Below are 24,483 nucleotides of genomic sequence, written 5' to 3'. Positions count from 1 at the left end.
TAGATTTGGGGTCTTAAGACTGGCTGGTTTGACTCTCAATTCTAACTCTTACTACTTGCGTGTACTTAAAAAAGCCACTTAATCCCTCCGTTTCCATTTCCTCATTTGTAACGAGTTGGACTAGATGACCTCCAGGATCCCTTCTAACTCTACATTCTAGAAATCATTGAAGGTCTACAGGTTGTTTGGACCTCCAGAGCTCATACCCGTACCCCACCCCACCCCCAGCATAGTTTTTAAGAGCCTGGAGTCACCTCTATGTCAGAAAAGAGAAATCAGAGTGTGACCAATGAACCTATAAAATAATAAGAGTCCAAATGTGAGCAGTGTGTGCTGTTTATTGCAGTTGACAGGGTGAGTAATAATCTAGTGAGTGACCCTGGCCCTGAAGGTGAGCCCTGGGTGGGTGGGGTAACTGGGCCCTTTCCCAAATCTACCCTCTCTTGGTAAGTTTGACCCTGTTTTCCCACCCCCCCTTCATCCCCACCCAGTTGCTTTCCAGGGACCTGCAGGTGTCTCTCAGACCAGAGTGCTGGGAGAACTGACCTGGGAGGGGCAAGATCCCCAGAGAGAGGTGAGCAGGTGGATAGCCCCTGAGAAGGTCTAAGGATAGTCCTTCTGTGGATTTTCTTCTTCCTCCTCACACTCTTGCAGAAAGTCCTGGATTTCCATCAACCTCTGTTGGCTTTCCAATGTATCCTGGGCCTCAGAGGTTTCACCAAAGACTTCCTTCAGGGAGCTCCGAACCACTCTTTTGTACCTGGCCTTGAATTCCCTCAATAGGCGCTGGGCCTCTCGGTACTGTTTCTGATCCTCCAGTCTGCGTTCTGCACGCTTTCGCAGGACAGAGCCTAGGAGTAGAAAGGGAGATCTCTCTACAGGTTCTTACCTCACCCTGGGAGTCCCTTGTGGAGATGCCCCTAGTTTGGAAACTTTCTTCCTTAAAAGTCTCCTTTTGGTGTTAGAAAGGAAGAACTGGACTCTAGTTCTGACGCTCCCACTAACTGGCTCTGTGACCAAGACAAGTCACTTCCTCCTTCTAGACCTCAGTTTCCTCATCTACAAAATAACCAGATTGGATGAGGTGATTTCGAAAGCCCTTCCCACTCTAGTCTTTTTTCATCCCATGACTAGATGGTCTCAAAAACTCATTAAATGTTCCTCAGAGTTCTCGTTCCTCTTCCCTCATCCTTCATCACATCCTCCTCCTCATCTCCACTCTCTTGGCTTCAAACTTCCCTTTCTTCAAAATCAGATAGAAAATTAATCTCTCTAATCTGGGCTGAGGCAGGTGAATACATGCTTTGGCCTCTGGCCTCTCAAACACAGAATTTAGGCAGTTGGCTTATGGAGTCTTCCTTTCCAAAATCATTCCTATTATCACCCTTTCCCCCTCTAGTGGGTCAGCAGCAGCTCCAAGTTTCAGAGGCATTTCGGGGTTTTTAATTCTTTGGAGCCACATAGTCCCCCATTTATTCATGTACCTCTAGGGCTGGGGGGCAGTCATGGTAAGGGGTGGGGATGGGGAAGAACATACTTAATGGATTGTCCACTATATGCTGAGGGTTCCTCATTTGATACAAGATCTCATCCAATAACTGTGCTCGTGTCTTCCGCGGGGGAGGAATTTTACTCCGAGGGACCTGTATATTGGGTGAGGCATGGTGATATGTTAGCTGAGACATATCCTTTCCCATGGCTGGCCCAGGGCATCTTGGGAGTCCCCTTCCAAAGAGCATCCCCTGGCCCAAGTGTAAAACAATGGAATCCCATTAAGTGGGTGCTGTGGGCTCACAAACATCAGGAAGCACACAATTAAAGGAAATGAAATGGTGTCTCTGGTTTCCTTTGGAGGAGGAAGGAAGAAAGCCCCTAGGACTGGGGGTCAAGGAGAAGGTTAGACATGTGAAATGGACAGAGGAAAGAAGGAAGGTTCAGAGTTATAACAGAGATGAGGAAGAAAGAGGAGAACCCTGAAACTGGGAAGGAAAGGGGAAAGAAACCTCTAGGGACAAGGGAGATCCAGGGGAGTTGAGGTTGGCTCATGGGGCCCAGTTCCTTTTTTTAGGGAACAGGAATCCTGTGACCTGTTTACCTGCTTCTCCTTGGAGCAGTAGGGATTTTGGAAAGCATCAAGCTTGGCCTTGGAGGAGCGATAGACCAGGGGATGCTTTAGAATATTGTAAAGGGCCTTGACATTCTGTTGGATTCCTAGGGTTAAAAGGAATTTGCTTACAGAAACACAGAAGAAAAACAACTGCTTAATCACATGGGTTGATGGGGATATGACTGGGGATGTAGACTCTAAGTGATCACCCTTGTGCAAATATCAATAATATGGAAATAGGTCTTGATCAATGACACATGTAAAACCCAGTGGAGTTGTGTGTCAGCTACAGGAGGGGGTAGGGGTGGGGGAGGGAAAGAACATGATTCATGTAACCAAGGAAAAATATTCTAAATTGACTAAATAAAATAAATAAAATAAATAAATAAATAATAAAGTACCCTTCAATGGTATGTCTCATCTGAAAAAAATAAAAAAATAAAAAATAAAAAGAGAACTGATAAGCTCTGGGGAAAAAAAAGGATATGCTTATTCAGCTCCTGGACATATTCAGGGGTGGCTAACTCCTCTCCTTGGACACTTTGCCTGATTGACTCCAATCAGAACTGATGATGATAGTAATTAGAGTTCACATCTATCTGGTATTCAGTAATTTTAAAAAATGCTCTCCTTGTAACATCCCTATCAAGGTGGAAGTATAAGTTTTGTTTCTTCCATTTTTAGAAATGAAGAAACTAAAACCCAGAAAGACGAAATGAATATGACCGTAGTCATATCTTTCTACATTGTCTCTTAATTAGCTGTCTGCTAATTATTCTACACCCCTTTTCCATATTACCCTTGAATTGGATATTTATAGTTTAAGGGAGGACTGGACGGGCCAAAGGGACTTCAAGCTCTAGAGTTCACTAGGCTGATTGTCCAGCCCTGCCTCCCCATCCCAGATTATAGGCAACTGTCCCTGATTGCAGCTGCCCCCCAGGGCTTTGTCTCCTTTCCCTCTAGACTACTTCACTCGGCTACCTCATCAGCACCCATTTTCAGTGATCACCTCTGTGCCGATGATTCTCAACTATAAAATCCATTCTAATATTCTAATATCTGTTCCCAGCCCTAATGTCTCTCCTGATCTCCCGGCCTGCATCTCCAACTGCTTATTGGGCATCTTAAACTAGATGTCTTATAGGCATCTTTTTTTTTTTTAACTCTTCCCTTCTGTCTTAGTATCAATTCTAAATCTAGGCAATCATGGTTAAGTGACTTGCCCAGGGTCACTTAGCTAGGAAGTGTCTGAGGTCAGCTTTAAACCCAAGTCTACCCAGTTCTAGGCCTGCTGCTCTATCCACTGTGCTACCTACCTGCCCTTGTAGACATGTTAAACTCAATATGTTCAAAACTGAATTCATTATCTTTCCTCCTAAACTTTCTATCCTTTCCATAATTTCCCATTAATATTTTTTAAAACTTTACCTTCTCTCTTAGAGTCAATACTATGTATTGATTCCAAGGCAGAAGAGTGGTAAGGGCTAGGCAATGGGGGGGTTAAGTGACTTGCCCAGCTAGGAAGTATCTGAGGTTAGATTTGAACCCAGAACCCCCCATCTCTAAGCATGGCTCTCAGGCCACTGAGCCACCCAGCTGCCCCCTTTCCCTATTAATGTTAAGGGTAACACAATCCTCCCCAGGCCTCTGGCTTGCAACCCGGGTACTGTCCTCCCCTCCTCGGTCTCCCTCTCACCACCCCATATTCAGTCTGTTTCCCAGGTCTGTTGATTTCACCTGGACAGTATCTCTTTCTCCATCCCCTTCTCCCGTCTGACCCTCCCGCCTGGTACAGAGCCTCTTCGAGTCAGGCCTGGCTTATTACAGTCACCTGCAATCTGTCCTTCTCTCCTCCCCCCAGGGTCAAACGGATCTTCCTAATGTCGGAGGGGTCACCAGCCCTAATTCGGTAACTCCCGTCCCTTGCAGGCCCCTCTCGGAGCCTTCCTAACCCACCTTCTACTTCGCCCACCCCAACGTCCTCTTCAGTGCCTGCCGCCTTCTGGCTGTGCTCGGACGTCTCTCCCCCCTCCTCTCGGCCTCCGGCTTCCCCGGCTTCCTTCAGGCTCCAGCTAGCATCCCCCCTTCAACAGGCAGCCTGTCCTCCCCCCTCTCTGCTCCTGCCTTCTTCTCCATCTCCCATTTAGCCTGTCTCCAGAGAGCTGTGGGTCGGTCCTTAGCCTGTGGTCTTCCTTCCCCAGGAGCTCCCCACTGCTCGGCACAGGCCTTGGCCCCCAGGAGGCGCTCCAGGCATGCTCACTGACAGATGGGCCCCGCGGTTTTGAGCTAAGGGGTCCACGATCCGTGTGGTCGGGGCTACATTCGAGACCATCTCCTAGAGCTCACCAGAGTACCCAGACCGGTGCAAAGAAACGTTACCCTCACTTCTACCTCCCCCTTAGCCAGGAACTGTTTGAAAGGGGCGGAGATATCTTTAGGACTAAGAAGTACAATGCAGCAGGGGCCTCTGGGTGGCTCAGTGGATTGAGAGTCAGGCCTAGAGATGGGAGGTCCTGGGTTCAAATCTGACCTCAGACCCTTCCCAGCTGTGTGACCCTGGGCAAGTCACTTAATCCCCATTGCCTAGCCCAATACACAGCATTGATTCTAAGACAAAAGGTAACAAAAAAAAAGTACAATGTACTATCCAGTGGTTTTTTGAAGCCCAGAATGGCAGGAGGGGGGACGGCAACCCATTGTGAGTTCAGTGGGTGACCACAGCATAGGAGCATCAGAGCAGCCAGAGAACACACTCGTTTAAAGCAGACATTTAATCCAATAGCATGGCGACAGACAATCCCCTCATACCAGACTCCTACACATGGTCATAATTCTGCATTTTGTGGCACAGCGAGTAGAGAGCACTGGGCCCGGAGGCAGGAAGACCCAGGTTTCACTTAGTAGCTGTGTGACCCTGGGCTAGTCATTTAATCTCTGTCTACCTCAGCTTCCTCAGTGGATTTGATAAAAGGGCTCACCTTCCTGAGTTGTGAGAACTAAATGAATGCACTTTGCAAAGCACTTTGCAAACCGTAAAGTGTTCTATAAACATTTATTATTTCTCCTAACTCACATACCTAAAATCTTTCATGCTTTACAAAGTACCTTTTTTCAGTGACAGCTCTAGGAGGTAGATAATGCTGGTATCAGCCCCACTTTCAGAGATCCTTAAAACCAAGTGATTAACTCACCATCACCCAGCAAGTTGGCACCAGAGCCAAAACTCTTTACCTTCTCTGGTAAACAGGTTTGTGGGGAGCCAGCAGAATGTTGTTTTGACAAGGTAAGATTAGCATCCAGGCCTCTTGATGCCAAGCCCAGGGTTCCTCCTGATTCTCATAATAGGTACTTAATAATGATTCTTCCACTTGGACCTTTTTTAATACCTACACCTTGATACCTTATTCCGTTTTGTTTTGTTTTTTAAGAGATAAAACAGGGTTAAGTGACTTGCTCAGAGTCACAAAGCTAGTAAGTAGCTGAGGCCAAATTTGAACTCAAGCCTTCCTGACTCCAAATTCAGTACTCTATCCATTGCACCATCTAGCTCCCTCTTTTTTATTTTATTTTTTTTTACTGGTCAAGCATCTTTGTTTTTATTGTGGTAATTCTTTATTATCTTACTTTGCCTTTATTATCTCATCTTTATTTACAACTAGGAGAGCATTGGCCTATGATAGAGAATCCTAGGATCCCCTTAAGTCATTTCTCACCTCTGAATCTTCTGATTTCTCATCTGTATAATGGGGATGGATAAGGGAGGAAATAGAGCCTGATGATTCCTAAAGTCTTCCTCTAGCTCTAAATACTGAGAGCTTATTGTGGAAGGGCAGCCAGGTGTACAGAGTGCCAACCTCTAAATAGCTGTGTGACCCTGGGCAAAGTCACTTAACCCTGTCTGTCTCAGTTTCCTCATCTATAAAATGAGCTGGAGAAAGAAATGTCAAAACATTCCAGTATCTTTTCCAAGAAACCTCACATGGGGTCATGAAGAGTTGGACATGACTAACATGAATGAACAACAGCAAAATTGGGGAGAGGAGTTGGGCCTCTCCACTTCCATCTCTTCCTTCCCTCCAAAAGATGTTATGATTGAGAGCTGGTTTAGCCCAAATTCTATTTGGAATTTGATTATCTTTGGGAAATGGCCTGGTAGGTTGGCTCTTGTAGTCTCACTCACCCACAGGTTCCACAAAATTGGGGTCAGGCTTTGTCTGGAGCAGTTCCTCGTAGCCTTTGTATTTGTCTGGAACACAGATGTTTGCTTTCTTTGGAATCTTCTTTGTCTCTTTGTCTTTGTCCTTTGTTTTCTTATCCTCCTCTTGTAACTTGCTTTCCTTATGGCTTTTGGGAGTTTTCTGCATCTTGGTCACCTTTAGATGACAGATGGAATGTTAGCTCCAGAGGCCACGGCTTTCCACCACAGACAAACATGGTCCCAAACCCCTTCCTGGAGCTCCCTTTAGAGACCCACAAAAGAGGCACCCAGAAGGAAACAATGTGACAGAGAGGAAAGATCTCTGAATTCAGAGTCAGAGGACCTGGGTTCAAGTCCTAGATCTTCCACTTAACTAGCTCTTGGCCACTATTTTCTCATTTGTAAAATGAAGAACTTGAAATAGATCATCTATAAAAAATTTTCCAACATTTCTGTTTCCCATTCTAAGAATTCTTGAGAAGCAGGGGGTGAGGATGAGAAGAGGGAAGGAATGAGTATTAAAAGAGTATTCTAAATCATTCAGTAGCTCCCAAGATCCATTGAACAAAGGTTCTCACTTCTAACTTATCTCGGATTACTTTGTAAACTTTTTTCAGTTATATGTAGAAATTCATTTTGACAAATGTTTTCTGACATTTTATAATTCAGATTCTCTCTTCCTCTCCTATTTCCTTCCCCAACTCATGAGGCAAATAGTCTGATATAGGTTCAACTAATGTTTTCAAGCAATTCCTATTTTTATATTACTCATGCCCAATGTCTAATCTTTTTCTTTTGCCTTATATCATCCTGGCCTTCTTCAAATTCTGTGTTCCAGGCAAATTGGATGACTGGACATACCCTGACATATCCTGCCCTTTTAAGCCTTGTACCATTCCCTGATTGCTGATGATTCTTAAAGCAGCACCGTGAAATCCAAATTATCCCACAAACTATGAAAACAGCGAAATCCTCCGCAGTGGACTCACTGTACATAGCCTCTGAATCTTGCAGCCTCAGCACAGTTGTTCTCAAAAGGTTAGGAGGTGAGGACCAGGAACTGGGGAACAGGGATGGGGTGGCAGGCATAAGATGCAAGGAGGAAGAAGATGAGGTTGGCTCATAGGTTTTAAGAAGTAAGGACTGTGTTGGGGTAGCTAGGTTACTCAGTGAATAGAGAGTCAGCCTGGAGATAAGAAGTCCTGTGTTCAAATCTGGCCTCATACATTTTTATACTTCTAGGTAGCTAAGAATGCTTTTGAAATTGCAAAATAAAGTTTTATAGTATTTTGAAATGTAAAAAAAAAAAGTGTGTAGCTTGTAGGCAGTAGAAAAATATCCTCTAGCCCAAATACGCTGACTCCGTATAGTCCAACCCTTTCATTTGACAGAGGAGGAAAGAGACCTAGAGAGGTTCTGTGGCACAGCTAGTAAGTACCAGTCAGATCCTCTGACTCCCAATGCAGCCATCTTTCCATGCTAGCTGCCTCACAGGCAGGCCCTGGCTGGGCAGAGATCCACTGATACAGAGAATTAGCCTTGAACCAGAAGCACCTGCGTCATGAAGAAGGATTCTACACTCTTTACGTCGTCATCCGACCCCGTCTCTGATCCACTCGTCTCCACGGAAGTATCTGACCTCCCAGAGCCCTCTTTGGTGAAGACGGTGGATGTAGAGGAATGGATAGGTGGGAGAGGTGTGAAGGTCCACCTGGGGATAGTTGGGGTTGGTGTTTCCAGCGATTCCTGATTTGGCAGCTCTAGTATGACGGGGGCCTTAGGGACCTTCGGAATTTGAGTTTTTACCTGTCACAGAAGAAACCCCACAGCCCACCCCCCAATAGTAACAATCATCACTGTCATGCTCGGGGACCTCATTTGATCCTCACAATAGCTCAGGGATGAATGTGGCACCTGAACTATTATCTCCATTTTAATGATTAGCAAACTGAGGCCCAGAGAAAGGCAATGTGAGGGAGATTAGCTTTTAGCTAGCCAAGAGAGGTAGTATATATTGTAGGAGAAAGGACTCTGGATTGGGAGCCAAGAAACCAGCTCTGCCCCTAATTAGCTGTTTAACCTTGGGTGAGTCATTTTCCCTTTGCTTACCAGTAAAATGAGGTAGTTGTAAAAGTCTGGGCAGCTCTAATATTCTGTGATCTCTACTCAAAGCTTACTTCCAGCTCTACAATTTATGCATCACGTAATATTCCTTTCAGGGATAGCTGCATTTTTATGGAGCAAGGGGGAGGTTAATATTTAATCCAACATAATGAATCTCTAATCGTGGGACTAAGAATTTCCTCAGAAACTCTTCAGGTAGATCCCTTAAGGCACGATGATGACAAGGTAGGGGATCGTAGATAAGGCCACCCTGCTCATGCAGATTATTCTTAGTGGTGGGTCTGTTCCTGGACTAGTCACTACCAAGTCTCCCCCTCCTGGGCCTTCCTCTTATAGGCCAACAGGAGCCCCTTGGGCACATCTATACCTTCCGGTTGGACTTCTGAGGAATTAAAATATGTGGACGCTTGGGTTTTTCAGTAGGCTTTCGAATTAAGCAGATTCCCAGTCTTTTCTGGAGGAAGCTGTATAGCAAAGGTGGATCTCCTGTGGAGAGAAGGAAAAACACATATATGTCTTGGCCACTGCCCTGGGTTGGGCTAGGAACAGTGTCATACACAGGACCTTGACCAAGAGGATCTATCTTGCTCCTTCAACACATACAGTTCTTACAATCAAGACTGGGTCTATGGCAGAGATTCTTTGGGAGATGTGAATAGTTCCCACAAATAAATAGACAGGAAGGACCTCTGTGATTTGTAAGATTGTCCCAGGTATGCCTGAAATGTGTTCATTCTCTCTCTCTCTGGTCTCTATCTCTCTCCATCTCTCTCTGTCTCTGTCTGTCTGTCTGCCTCTCCCCATCCTTTTCCCTCTCTCCCTTTTATTCCTCTTCCTCCTTGCTAAATTCTCACCTGTAGTTTGACACTTCTCGCCCACCTACCAAACCCACAGTAACCATACTACAAATAGTTATCTTGGATGCTTTGGGCTCTAGCCTTAAGGAAATAGTCAGTGAAGAATTGCCTCTCCTGCTGGTTCTTATCAGCTAGCTGGCACTATATTGGTCCAAGCATAGGCTGTGCCCAAAATGGGTCATGCTTCTAAAATTAGATACCTTTGAGAAGGAAAAAATAAATAAGTTATAGAACAATGTTAAAAAAAAAAACCCTGAAAAACACAACCAGATTCAGGTTTTATTCAAACCAGATTTTGGAAAATGGCGTGGCTTATATGTACTTCCCTTTCAATTTCACTATGTATGTATGTACTTAGGAAGACAGGAATTATGCCTTTCTATGTGCCCAGTGCTTAGCACAGTCCTAGCACACTGCTTAATAAAAGCTTGTTGTCTTAGCTCAACTTGACTTTACATACATTACTTTCATTTGAGCCTCACAACAACCCTGTGAGCTAGGTACCTTTATCCATATTTTATAGATGAGGAAAATGAGATTCAGAGAAGTTCACTGGCTTACCCAGAGTTACACAGCCAGTAAAGGTCAAAGGCAGGAGATGAATCCAGGTCCTTCTGATTTTTAAAAAAACTCTAAGTATTGGTTCCAGGACAGAAGAGTGGGAAAGGCTAGGCAATTGGGGTTAAGTGACTGGCCCAGGGTCACACAGATAAGAAGTGTCTGATGCCAGATTTGAACCCAGGACCTCCCATCTCCAGGCCTGGCTCTAGCCCTTGCACCACCTAGCTGCCTGAATCTTTTGATTCTAAGCCCACCTTTCTTGCCACCACTCTCTCCTTTTTTTACTTCCTAAGCCTACTTCTATCAGCAATCCTTTTTTCTCCTTCACTGATATTTCCTCCAAATCTGTTACTGACTCCTTTCTCTTTATCTATACTTTCTTCCTTGACAAGCTTATTTATTCCCAAAGCTTCAACTGCTACTTTAATGCAAATAACTCCCATCGATATAGCTACAGTTCTGATCTCCCCCTCCATGTTCCAATCCTCACATCTAACTGCTCATAGGACACCTTCACTCAGTGTTCTCATTGGCTTCAAAAACTCAACATGCACCAAAAAAAGATCAACTTTTCCCCTAGATGCACCCATCATTCACACTTCCATGTTGGAACCTTAGGATAGTTACTTCTTGACTTGTCTTTGTGATAATCTCAAACTTCAAAAGGTGGAGAAGCCAACAAGGGGAAAATCTATTCTGTATCTGATTCTTATTAACAGGGGGCAGTTGGTTAATATGATGGGAATTATGGGAGCCCTGGCAGGTGGGGGTAGGAGTGGGAAGGGGAGGTGAGAAGTGACCACATCTTCCTACACTTTGCAATAAAAAGAAGAGGAAATTCAGATGAAAAGTGGCTGAGTACCCTAGATAGGGGAGAAAAAAGAGATTTCAAAGGGTTCACAGGAACCCATTGACTAAAATGCTTCAGGGAAAGTCCTTCCAGGAGGTGTGGCACATGTCAAGAATGAAATTCTGAAAACTGAAAGAGAGATAATTTCAGTGTGAAAGAGAACATGGAATTTAACCACTGAGATTATTGTAGTTGTATGGGGAACTCACTAATCAACTTAGGTATTAATAAGAAATATGAGGAGAATCAATGCAAATCAAGGCTAAGTAACAGAGCAAGGAAGGAAACTAGCATTTATTACGCTCCTACCATGTGCCAGATGTTATATTAAGCACTTTATAATAATTATTATTGTTTTTAAAATCGTTAACTCCATCTTAGAATCAAAGATGGGTAAAGGATAGGCAGTGGGGGTTAAGTGGCTTGCCCAGAGTCACACAGCTCTCTGAATCCAGATTTGAACCTTGGACCTCCTGCCTCTAGACCTGGCTCTCCATCTACTGGACCACTTAGCTGCTCCCTTTACAATTATTATTTCATTTGATCCTCACAAACATCCTGGTAAGTAAGTGCTATTATCATTATCCTTTTGAAAATTGAGGAAACAGATGCAGAGGTTAAATGACTTGTCTAAGGTCAGACAACAATGTCTGAGGCCAGATTTATTAAGTGTCTACTGTCTTCCAATCACTGTACTAAATGCTAGGAATGCAAAGAAAGACAAAAGCCAACCTTGTCCTCAAGGAGTTCACAGTCTAATTGGAGAGACAAAACGTAAACAGCTTTTTACAGACAATCTATAGACAGGATAAAAAGGAAATAATCAACAAAGAGAAGACATTGCTCTAAGTGGGACTGGGAAAGGTTTTTCATAGGTGATATTTTAACCAGGTCTTGAAGGAAGAAGCCAGGGAAGCCAGGAGTCAGAAAGGAGAAGGGAGAGCATTAAAATCTTGAGGGACAGTAGCAAAAATATTCATGATTGATATAGCCATTCCGGATGGCAATTTGGGACTATGCCCAAAGGATGCTAAAAGACTGCCCTTTGAACCAGCCATAGCACTGCTGGGTTTGTACCCCAAAGAGATAATAAGAAAAAAGACTTGTACAAGAACATTCATAACTGTGCTCTTTGTGGTGGCAAAAAACTGGAAAATTAGGGGATGCCCTTTAGTTGGGAAATGGCTGAACAAATTGTGGTATATGTTGGTGATGGAATACTACTGTGCTAACTTTCAGGAATAATAAAGTGGAGGAATTCCATGTGAACTGGAACAACCTCCAGGAATTCATACAGAGTGAAAGGAGCAGAACCAGGAGAACATTGTACACTGAGACTGATACACTGTGGCACAATAGAATGTAATGGACTTCTCTATTAGCCACAATGCAATGATCCAGAACAATTCTGAGGGACTCATGAGAAAGAACACTATCCAAATTCAGAAAAGAACTGTGAGAATAGAAACACAGAAGAAAAACAACTGCTTGATCACATGGGTCAATGGGGATATGATTGGGGATGTAGACTCTAAGTGATCACCCTAGTGCAAATATCAATAATATGGAAATAAATCTTGATCAATAACATATGTAAAACCCAGAGGAATTGTGCATTGGCTTTTGGAGGGGGTTGAGGGGAGGCAGGGAAAGAACATGAATCTTGTAACCATGGAAAAATATTCTAAATTAATTAATATGATTTCCCCCCCAAAAGAACAAAAATATTCATGGTTTCCAGAAGCAATGGAGAATGTGATTCTGATTTCAGAGCTGGAAAGAGGGGAGATCAGTATGAGTATGTGTAGTGATGATGATGTTTAGGTATAAAGTAAGCATGGCTGTAACTGTCTCCATAGAATAGACCTTGTGAGTGGGGCACTCATCAATCAGGATAATATGATTTAGGCAAGAGAGGATTAAGTTACCCACTGCCTGGTCTCTCCTCCAGCAAATTCAGGTATAGCCAAAGGTAAGAAGATTGTAGTGGGATAGGAGGGATAGAATTATGTTAGTTTCCTCTTATTTAAGCATCTCTTACATGCCCTGATATAAATTCACCTTGATCATGGTGAATAGTTTAAAATAGCACTTGCTATAATCTTTTTGTCACTATTTTATTTAAGCATTTGACTATTGATATTGATGATTTCTCTGCCTTTTGAAGGATTAAATTATTAGGGAGTGTAGAATCTGGTTGTATCCCAAGGAATAATGATGATGGATTAGTGCAAGAGAGGCCCTCTCCCCAGAGGACTTCCATTTGAATTGTTTTAGGAAGACTGAAGATTACTTGGCAAGATAAGGTACAGGACACTGAGGTCCTTTCTTGAGCTGAACTGCCAAGCATTAAGATTTTGAAACAGATAGTGCAACTCAGATGGGCTGGTCACATTGTTCAAATGCCAAATATTTCTTTGCCTAAAAGATTTTTACAGAGAACTCACATAAGGCAAATGTTCACATGGAGGTCCGAAGAAGCAATATAAGGACACTGTAAAGGTGAAGAAGGTATTATTGTGATACGTGGGAGATACTGGCACAGATTTATCCTGCATGGTATACCTGCATCCAAAAGGCACTATGCTCATAAGCAAAGCTGAGTTGCAGTTGCTTAAAGAAATTCAAGATATGCAAATTCAGATGTTTCCCTCCCAAATGTTCCTATAGGCTATTTGTTAGAACTTTCTGCATTCATATTGGTCTGATTAGCCATAGTTGGACACACTGTACATTAACCCCAACATAATGATGTCAGTTTGGTATCTTTGAGTATAAAGGACAGCAACTAACCCACCAGGCAACCAACCATTAGACTGAATTGTATCAAAAATACTTTACCCTTTGTATGGATCACCAATGGATTGTTATGGAAGATGAGCTCACTTAGAGAGGGGAAAAGAGCCACAGGGAGTAGAGCATCTTCATTTGAGATCTGGAATGACAAGAACACTTCTATCAATTCTATCCTAGCCCTACTAAAAGCCAGACTCCAGTGATCTGGGGAATCCCAGGGGATGGGCTTGTGTGGGAAGTCTCTAGTATTTACTGTCTACCATTAGAGCAAGGGTATTCTAAAGGGCACTTTTGTCAGGCGTGGTTTGAACTAGAGGACTTTTGGGCTCCCTTCCAACTCTGAGATATTGTGATTATATAATTCTGATTCCTATTATTTAAAAATTCTATTATTTTTGTGATTCTAAGAATAAGTAAGAATTCAGTGGTTGAGTGTGACTCCCTACCAAAATAGAGGCAATAGTGATCAGTGATCACTGCCTGCTCCTGGAAAATTACCAGGTAACAGTCTAGGTACTAGGAATGCCAAAGAGGTTGATTTCTGGGCTGATGTGAGGGCTTTGAGGCTAAGCCCTTTTTGACATTTGTCTTGGGAATATAGCAAAGACCCCAAAGTGTGAGTTTTATTCTGAACCTTCCTTCCCTCAAGCAATGGTTATGCAAGTGATCTAGAACACGCAAAGGGGTAATTGGCAACACCATATCCTGCATTTTCAATGTGCTCCAGATGCTATTAATGGGAAATGGAGAGCACAGGGAGACAGAAGATAATATAGCTCTTGCCCTTAGGAAGCCACAAGGAAGTCAGAAGGTACACAAATGGTTCCTGGTCTTATGGATTTCCTAATCTGTGGTGAAAGGCAAAACTCCTTCCCACAGGGAAGCTCCCTAGATTGAGGGAAGAGATAAAGCCTCTCCCTACAAGAAGTCTTTTGGTCCAAGGCCCTTAAGGAGCCTCCTTCTAAGCAGGGAAGGCAGAACATAGTCTCTGGCCTCAGGAACTCACTAGTCAGAAGGGAGAGATGTGGTCTTAGCCCTCTGAGAGATCCTTGGCCTAAGGAAGTGGGACATAGCCCTCTCCTTAGGGAACCCCTAGTCTAAGAGGGAACATACAAGTCCAGCGCCCACCCTTTGGAAACCCATGGTCTGAAGGAAGATACAGTTAATGGGAGGGCCCCAATCTGTATCTTCGAGACAAAAGAGAATCACCTTGTTATGGGCCAGGCTAAGATATCTCAGCTCTGGGAAAGGTGGAGCCCATGTCTGGTTCAGGGCCTTCAATGACTTCACAGGAAGAATTTCAAATATGGGAGGAAGTGGATAGACTTTGTTTGCCTTAAAAGGAAAAGAAAGTCAAAGTGGTAGCTCACGGCAGAAGGGTCTGTAGTTGCACAGGGTAGGTAGATAGATGCTTCCCAAGAAATCTGGGACTCAGGTCCTGGGTGAGACCAGGTGAGACCAAGACACACATTCAAGTCATCTAGAGTTTATTAAGTGACTTCTATGTACATGGAATACAAGGCAATGGGTCCGGTGCTGGGGAGACAAAGAAAAAGACAAAACCAAAACAGCCTTGTCCTCAAAGGTCTTACATTCTCCTCTACATACAATTAAGTAAATACAAAGTAATTTCAAAAAGGGGAGAGGGATAATAATTAATGAAATCTGCCTAATAAACATTTGCTAAATTGTATTAACTTGGATTGAACCAAGGCATCTTATTTTATCCCTAAGCATTGACATGGGAGCTGTCCATGGTGAAACTTATTCATGGACTCAGAAAGTCTGAGGCAAATTAGACCCAAACTCTGGAGTTCAAAGGGACATAGACATAATTACAGAAATGAACAATGGGAATAAATGAGAAAAGAATTCCTTTCTATGAGCTTTGCCCTGCTGGGGCACTATAGGAAGGGAACTGGATCTGGCATTTTGGGACTCGGGCTTGAATGTTTTCTCTGATACTTACTGACTGTATAACTTTTAACAAATTACTCTGCATTTTGGAAAATTTTTATAAATAAAGGGGTTGGATTAGATGATTTCTAAAGTTCCTTCTGGTACTATGATCCTATGTACCTACTTTTGTAGATTAAATGGCCATAGGTTGACTTCCAATTGGCCCAAATAATTGGCAGTTCTGAATATAAACAACCCATTGGAGACCCTTCAGTTCCATTCCCTACATACAATTAATTGATATCATTGCCATTATCATTAGAGACAGCATGGAATATGGGTGACAGGAGGATCTTGGAGTGGGGAATACTTAGGTTTTAAGTCCTGCCTCTGCTTTATACTAGCCTTTTTTGTTGTTTAGTTGTTTCAATCATGTCTAATTCTTTGTGACTCCATTTGTAGTTTTCTTGGCAAATACCCTGGGGTGGTTTGCCATTTCCTTCTCCAGCTTATTTTATACATGAAGAAACTAAGGCTAATAGGGTGACTTTCCCAGGGTCACACACAGACATAGTAAATGTCTGAGGCCATGTTTAAACTCAGAAAGATGAGTCTTCTTGACTCCAGGCCCAGTGCTCTATTTACTGTGCCTCATAAGTGCCCTTATGTACAAGCTAAGTGACTATATTTAACTTGTTAGTGCCCCAGACAACCTAGGAATATAAAGTGGAAGAAGTGGAGGAAGATTCTCTACAATGAAATCATAAGTCTGAACATCCCTACCACTTCATTTCTGCAACAAAATTGTCATCATTGTTATTATTATTATTGGAAGTAGTAGTAGTAGCAGCAGTAGCAGCAGCAGCAGCAGTAGTAGTAGTAGTAGTAGTCATCCAGGTCTGATTTCATTGACATAGGAAATTTCCAGTGAGAACACTTCTACCTCTCATCCTGAGTTTCCTGATCTATAAAGTGGGAACAATAAGAATACCTAACTCCCAGAACTGCAGTGATCAAACAAGACAACAGATGTAAATTGCTTTGCAAACATTAAGGCACTTTATGTGTTAGTTATTATTATCTATAATAATTCTGCAGCCTGTAGGTTTCATGGGTTGCCTAGGGCCCTGGAAAATTAAGCGACTTACTTAAGGTTACGTAGCCAGTATGTTTGAGAGGCAGGACTTGAATCCAAGGTTTTCTGAGTCCAAGGCCGGCTCCCTGGTGACTCCATGCTACGCCTGTTATTTTTATTGTCCTAAGTTAAAAGGTTCAGAGCTAAATAAATGGTCTTACCTGGTTAGATGAATATCCAGGGAAAGATGGGAATATAACCTCTGTTAACAAGATAAAAAAACAATATTTAAGTTGCTTAATGATAATGAAGGAAACATATTCAATTGAAGAGGCAGAGTAGTATGGTACAATGCAGTGGTGGTGAACCTATGGCACAGATGTCAAAGATAGCACACAGAGTACTCTCTGTGGACATGCTGCTGCCCCCACACCTCCAGAGTTTGTATACTAGAGAGGCAGAGGGACTTGGGCAGAGTTGTTCCCTTTCCCCTCTGCACTGTGCCTGATGACATTTTTTTCACATTACCGGTTCTTCTGCTCAGCAGCCGAATGAGAGTGCTTTCTCCCTCCCCTGTATGGCATAAGGGGGGGGAGGGGCATACCCAGCATGTGCGGGGGGCACAACACTAGATCTGGGGAGGTCAGGTGGGGATGGGGCCACTTGACTCTAAAAGATACACCATTACTGGTATAATGGAACAAACCCTGGGCTTGGATTCAGAAACCCTGGATTTGAATTTAATCTCTGACATTTACTAGTTATATGACATCAGGAAAATCACTTCTTTTCTCTGATATTTAGTTTCTACATCTTTACAACAAGGATAATAATAATTAAACTACTCTATTCACAAGGCTCTTATGAGGAATTCATCACAGACATTAAAAATTTTTTAAACACATAATGAAATACATACCACAAGGAAAACATGCTTTTGAGTGCTTTGTAAAATGCAAAATGCTTCAGGAATATGGACTGGTATTACTTATATAGGACTTAAAGTTGACAAAATGTTTTCCAAAGCCATTAACTCATGCTTTCCCACCCTACCCCCCAATAGCCTTGAGGAGGCAGAACAGGAAGGAGTCATTGCCCCCTTTTGAAAAGAGAGTTGTCCAATATGAATAAATGGTGAATAAATGGCAGGGTTAGACTCAGGAAGATCCAGGTCTGAATGATTAGATGGATCTGTGAACTCCTCACTGTAGGTACCCTTTCAAATAGTGCAGTTCATAGCCTGTTGAAGCTTTCTCATCCCAGCCATCCAGCATCCATCTAGCATGTTGGACACCTCTTTATCGTTCTGATGTATCTCATGGGTGCCAGTGAATTATATTGGTTCTGTTTGGCTTTCAAATCCCTTCATAACCTGCCCCCTCTCTACCTTTCTCGTCTTCTTATACTTAACTAAACCAACATGTACTCTAATCCAATGACCCTGACTTCCTAGTCGTTCCATGAACAAGATGCCACCTCTAGGCTTCAGGCATTTTTACTAGCTGTCTCCCATTCTCTTCTACTCTGACAATTGAAACTCTGGCTTCTTTTAAATCCCTATTAAAATCTCACTTTCTCTAGGAAGTCTTCCCTAACCCTTATTAATTCTAGCAAATTCCTTCTTTTAATTATGTCCTATTTGTCCTGTATATATAACTTGCTTTGTATATATTTGTGTGCATGTGATCTTCCCAATTATATTGTAAGCTCCATGAGAGAAGGTACTATCTTTTGCCCCCTTTTATCTCCCTAGTGTTTAGTACAGGCCATCCATCAGTTTCCTTTCCCTCTCATGCCATCAATAGTCCATCTTCTTTTCCAGTTACACATGTCTTTTGTGTATGGCTTCCTGTCAGTAATAGTAGTAGCCTATTTATATCCACCATGCATCTCTACCAGACCCTTTGAGTGACCCATCATCTTGAGTGTTTGGACATAATGATGCTCCATTTTGGCAATGTATTTGATATTTCAGGTCTAACCTCACATTTTTGAAAGTTCTGCCCTAATACAACCATATGCATAATAATAATAATAAATAAAACCACATAATAATAAAGAATAACATTTCTGGGGATATCAGATAATCACCTGTCCGGTCCACATCCTTTTTCATTGATAATATGGCATAATCCGGCTGTCCTTTTCCTGATTTGCTTTCCAGGAAGGCTCCTGTCATACCTTGTGTTAGCTTCTGTTTGGAGCCAGATCCACCTTGTTCTTTCTGGGTACCATTCTTTCCTTTAGTTGATTCATCACAGTATTTGGGCAACTGAACTTGTTGTAGATATGGGATCCGGAAAATCTTGTTTTGTTCCATGCTTAATTTCTTCAGTCTTAAGAGGGAAAAAAGTGAATATAAGAACAATGGGAGATAGTGTGGTATACTTGAAAAATGACTGACCTGGAGTCAGAATACCTAGGCTTAAAAAAATGTATCACTAACACTTGTTAAATGCTCTGTACCTTGAAAAACTCACTTAACCATTCTAATCTGTATTTCTTATTTTGTAAGATGGAGAAAATACTATACCTTCTCCATATAGTGCAAGGGCTTCTTGTAAGGAGAGTAATTAAAACACTCTGCAAAGATCAGCCATTATTATAGAACAAAAATGCCTCCTTTATTAAGGAGGTAACATAAAGATCTTGGGATCTGAGAACCCATATTTGAATCCCATTTCTGCATCTTAATGGCTATGTAACCAAACAAAACATTTTGCAACTGTAAATATCAGGTTTTTTAATTATAAAATTAAGGCTACTACCTGCCTTTTTCTGAACTTGAGGCTTCTAATCTTGGTGCCTAAGATTTCATTAACTTTTTTGGCTGTTTTTATACCGTGTTGGCTTATAAGTAGGGTTGTATAGTGGGAAAGAGCCATACTTAGAATCAGATCTGAGGTTCAAACCTTGCCCTGCTCCTTATGACTGCTGTGAATTTCAGCAAGAAAGTTTGTCTGGGCCTCAGTTTCTCTATAAAATGAAGTGATGAAACTAGCTTATCTATGTTACTTCCTAACTCTAAAATGCTATTTTTACATGTCTCAGCTATGTGAGCTTGGGCAAGACACTCTGATTTTCCAGGGTCTCTGTTGCTATACAATTGAATATTTTGGACTGGATGATCTCTTAACATTTCTTCCAGTTCTAAATTCTAGGATCTTGTGACAAAATCACAGCACATTGATTTAATTCTTAAATGGTGACTGAGACCTTCTGTTAGTGTCATGGGGCAGTGAGATGGTTGGGACAATCAGGGAAGAGATCAGAAAGGAAAGCTGTTCAAGGAGCGGACCCACATTACCTTCAGAGTCAACATTACCTTCTGAGCCCAGCTAGGCTGGCAAAACAGCTGGGGTGAGAGAGTTTGTTATCATCTAATATTAGTGTTTCTAGAGCCTGGAACCTTAGCATATAACGCTTGTTGGTTAGTCGGATGACAGAGGGGTTCCTGTGAAAGCAAAAGTTGGGAAGGATTACTGCTCTAAGTTAGAAATGAATCATTCTTTTTTTTGGGGGGGAGACTTATGGACCTTTGGACCAATCCTGCTATGGAGTCAGTGGATCTGGTTTTGGATCTTGGTCCTGACACTTACTAGCTGTGTGATCTTGGGCAAATCGGTTCCCCTTTCTGGGCCTCAGTTTCCCTACCTACAAATGATGGGTTTTGACTGAATAATCTGTCAGGACCTCTCAGCTCTAATTCCTATGATTTTATGAATGACTGGAAATTTGGCACTGGCTCTTTGATAACTTGGTTACACTGTCACTCACAATACAGTAAAAAAGAACCATAGGAAGGCCTCCAAGTGTGTTAGATGACTATTCTAAGGAGAAATAATGAAAACACATAAACAAGAATTACATAGGAGAATTAAATTATGGATGGGACGTGGATGTACTGGTAGACAGTATCCATACACTGAAATCTCAGATCTATCCAAGTATATGTGATGCTAGACATTTCAAATCACTCTCAGGTCTGGCGAGGGCAACTAGACATTATTTCACCATCTTCTCACTTAAATTGAGTTTCTATATCCCACCAGCCATTTTTGTTATAGCTATTCCTTTGCAAAGATGACTTTCCTTAGAAGAGAATAGAGACACAAAATAAGTGTTGGATTGTTTTGCTGTCTCATTGCTGTCCATTATCATCCTCATCCTCATCATCATTTTATCCACCCCTACCAAAGTCAAATCCCAATCATGAATTCCATGCCACCAAGACTCATTTATCTCGATGAAGTCAATTTTAACTTTTTTGTTAGGATCACTAGCTTGTCATATATATTATTTATGCTTTGCACTTGCCATTTTTTATTATAGCAGGGTTGGTTAGACTTACATGGACAGTTTTTTCCTTTTCTTCTTCCTTTTTTATTATAAAACTCTTTTATTATATATTTGCAAGATTCTAGTCAAACACAATTTTACTAACCTTTGTTAGATGAACCCCATACCTGGACAAGAGCCCATTATGGTCCATAAACCCATATCCCATTCATTCATAGACACCATTTTTCCTACTAGCTCTTCACATCCCAGATTTGGATTTCTCTTTTGGCAGTAGTGATGAAAGCGCTATCTGTGCCCCTAAAGTCTTCCATTATTCTTGCTAAAGAATTCATAATCCTTATCAATGGTTTTTTGCTTCCTTTTACCCCATTCAAATCATAGAAAGAGACAGTGTATCAGATTTGATAAATCTTAAGTGGTTTTTGTCATGTTCCAGATACATGCCCCAGAAGATGGCAAATCTCTCTCATTGAGTATTTCAGGTTCTCAAATAGCTAGCTTGGGCCCCATTCACCAGGAATCACAATTCATCACTATTCTTTTTCTTCCCATTACTGAATGACATGATCTAGATGTACTTGTGAGTTCATTGCTTAGAGCACACAGAACTACTTCCTCCAGAGATAGTACAGCTTTCTTATTTACAGGAAGACTCTCATTCCTATTTTTAACATTTTAATTTGATTTTCATTTAACAAGCTGTATTTATACTCCTTCCTACTCACCCCAGTGGGGAAAAAAGAAAAGAAAAACAAAATCCTGGCAAGTAAAATATGTTCCTTCATTGACCATGTCCAAAAAATGTTATATTTCAGGCAGTATTTTGAGGCCAATAGCTCTCTGATAGGAGGTGGGTGGCATATTTTCTTATCTATTTTTTGGAATCATGGTGGATCATTGCATTGGTCAGAGCTCTTAAGTCTTTCAATGTTATTGCAATGTTGTCATTATGGTATAAATTGTTCTCCTTGTTCTGATCACTTTATTCGGCACCAATTTATACAAATCTTATTCAAACTATTCCTTTAATCATTTATTTCAGCCCAATAATATTCCATGTATCATAATTTCAGTACAATATTTGTGATGGAATACTATTGTGCTATAAGAGCACAATTTCAAAAAAGGTTGGATTTCAAAAAAGGTTGGAAAGATCTGCAGGAACTGATACAGAGCAAAATAAACAGAATTGGGAGAACATTGTACACATTAAGAACAGTATTGGATGATGATTGTCTGCAAAAACTTGGCTATTCTCAGCAATACAATGATCTGGGACGATCCTGAAAGACATGAAAAGGAATGATATCTACCTCCAGAGAAAGAATTGTTGGAATTTTCTTTCATATCAGTGTATTTATGGTTTTATTTGGAGATTTTGGTTATATATGAGTTTGCTCTTACAACAATGACCAATGTGGAAGTGTTTGCATGATTAAAAATTTTTTTAGTACATAACCATTCAAGTATCATAATTTGGTCAGCTATTCCCCAATCAATGGGCATCCCCTTACTTTCTCATTACCACTGCAAAAAGAGCTGCTATAGATATTTTTGTACATATGGGTCTTCTTTTAAATTTTTTTTCCATTTGAATAAGTTTATTTAGTCAATTTAGAACATTATTCCTTGGTTACAATAATCACATTATTTCCCTCCCTCCCCTCCACCCACTCTTCCCGCAGCCAACATGCAATTTCAGTGGGTATTACTTGTGTCCTTGATCAGAACCTATTTCCATGTTGATGTTTGCACTAGGATGTTCATTTAGAGTCTACATCCCCAACCATATCCCTTCGACCCATGATTTCAAGCAGTTGTTTTTCTTCGGTGTTTTTACTCCCACAGTGTTTCCTCTGGATGTGGATAGTGGTTTTTCTGGTAGGTTCCTCCAAGTTGTTCAGGATCACTGCCTTGCCACTAATGGAGAAGTCCATTACGTTCGATTATACCACAATGTATTAGTCTCTGTATACAATGTTTTCCTGGTTCTGCTCCTCTCACTCTGCATCACTTCCTGGAGGTTGTTCCAGTCCCCATGGAATTCCTCCACTTTATTATTCTTTTTAGCACAATAGTATTCCATCACCAACATATACCACAATTTGTTTAGCCATTCCCCAATTGAAGGGCATCCCCTCATTTTCCATTTTTTGCCACCACAAAGAGCACAGCTATGAATATTCGTGTACAAGTCTTTTTCCCCATTATCTCTTTGGGGTACAAACCCAGAAGTGCTCTGGCTGGATCAAAGGGCAGACAGTCTTTTATTGCCCTTTGGGCATAGTTCCAAATTGCCCTCCAGAATGGTTGGATCAATTCACAGTTCCACCAGCAATGAATTAATGTTCCAACTTTGCCACATCTCCTCCAACATTCATTACTTTCCTTTGCTGTCATGTTAGCCAATCTGCTAGGTGTGAGATGATACCTCAGAGTTGTTTTGATTTGCATTTCTCTGATTATAAGAGGTTTAGAGCATTTTTTCATGTGCTTAACAATAGTTTTGATTTCTTTAACTGAAAATTGTCTATTCATGTCCCTTGCCCATTTGTTAATTGGAGAATGGCTTGATTTTTTGTGCAACTGGTTTAGCTCTTTACAAATTTGAATAATTAGACCTTTGTAAGAGGTTTTTGTAATGAAGATTGTTTCCCAATTTATTGCTTCCCTTCTAATTTTGGATGCATTCATTTTGTTTGTAAAATTTTTTTTTAATTTGATGCAATCAAAGTTATTGATTTTACATTTTGCGATTTTTTTCTAGCTCTTGTTTGGTTTTAAAGTCTTTCCTTTCCCAAAGATCTGACAAGTATACTATTCTGTGTTTGCCTAATTTGCTTAGTTTCCTTCTTTATATTCAGGTCATTCAGCCATTTTGAGTTTATCTTGGTGTAGGGTGTGAGATGTTGATCCAAATCTAATCTCTCCCATACTGTCTTCCAATTTTCCCAGCAGTTTTTATCAAAAAGTCAGTTTTGGTCTCCAAAACTGGGATCTTTGGGTTTATCATAGACTGTCCTGCTGAAGTCATTTACCCCAAGTCTATTCCAATGATCCTCCTTTCTATCTCTTAGCCAGTACCAAATTGTTTTTATAACCACTGCTTTATAGTATAGTTTGAGATCTGGGACTGCAAGTCCTCCTTCCTTTGCATTTTTTTTTCATGATTTCCCTAGATATCCTTGATCTTTTGTTCTTCCAAATGAACTTTGTTATGGTTTTTCCTAATTCTGTAAAGAAGTTTTTTTGGTAGTTCAATGGGTATGGCACTAAATAAGTAAATTAATTTGGGCAGGATTGTCATTTTTTAAAATAATATTTTATTTGATCATTTCCAAGCATTATTCATTAAAGACAAAGATCATTTTCTTTTCCTTCCCCCCACCCCCCATAGCCGACGCGTGATTCCACTGGGTATCACATGTGTTCTTGATTCGAACCCATTGCCATGTTGTTAGTATTTGCGTTAGAGTATTCGTTTAGAGTCTCTCCTCTGTCATGTCCCCTCAACCGCTGTACTCAGGCAGTTGCTTTTCCTCCGTGTTTCCACTCCCACAGTTTGTCCTCTGCTTATGGATAGTTTTTTTCTCCTAGATCAATGCAGATTGTTCAGGGACATTACACCGCCACTAATGGAGAAGTCCATTACATTCGATCATACCAAAGTGTATTAGTCTCTGTGTACAATGTTCTCCTCGTTCTGCTTCT

At 41.4% G+C, this 24,483-nt stretch overlaps 1 protein-coding gene across 4 annotated transcripts in view; it reads right to left on the bottom strand.

Moving 5' to 3' along the window:
- Window positions 1–320: 320 nt before the first annotated feature.
- XRRA1 (X-ray radiation resistance associated 1) overlaps window positions 321–24,483 on the bottom strand; it is a 120,836-nt gene continuing 96,673 nt past the window's right edge. For all 4 annotated transcript variants that reach the window (XM_001367086.5, XM_007490978.3, XM_056794975.1 and 1 more), the window contains 11 exons: window positions 19,796–19,924; window positions 18,562–18,806; window positions 16,692–16,732; window positions 14,706–14,831; window positions 13,542–13,635; window positions 8,800–8,918; window positions 7,863–8,114; window positions 6,291–6,483; window positions 2,096–2,211; window positions 1,538–1,643; window positions 321–851 (listed from right to left, as the gene is read on the bottom strand). In XM_001367086.5, the coding sequence (XP_001367123.3) occupies window positions 604–851; window positions 1,538–1,643; window positions 2,096–2,211; window positions 6,291–6,483; window positions 7,863–8,114; window positions 8,800–8,918; window positions 13,542–13,635; window positions 14,706–14,831; window positions 16,692–16,732; window positions 18,562–18,806; window positions 19,796–19,924 (1,669 nt within the window). In that variant the 3' untranslated portion in view covers window positions 321–603. The remainder of the gene's footprint in view (window positions 852–1,537; window positions 1,644–2,095; window positions 2,212–6,290; window positions 6,484–7,862; window positions 8,115–8,799; window positions 8,919–13,541; window positions 13,636–14,705; window positions 14,832–16,691; window positions 16,733–18,561; window positions 18,807–19,795; window positions 19,925–24,483) is intronic.

The sequence above is a fragment of the Monodelphis domestica genome, chromosome 4 (assembly GCF_027887165.1).
Source record: "Monodelphis domestica isolate mMonDom1 chromosome 4, mMonDom1.pri, whole genome shotgun sequence".
Taxonomy (NCBI): domain Eukaryota; kingdom Metazoa; phylum Chordata; class Mammalia; order Didelphimorphia; family Didelphidae; genus Monodelphis; species Monodelphis domestica.
This window is presented reverse-complemented; position numbering and strand designations above follow the sequence as displayed.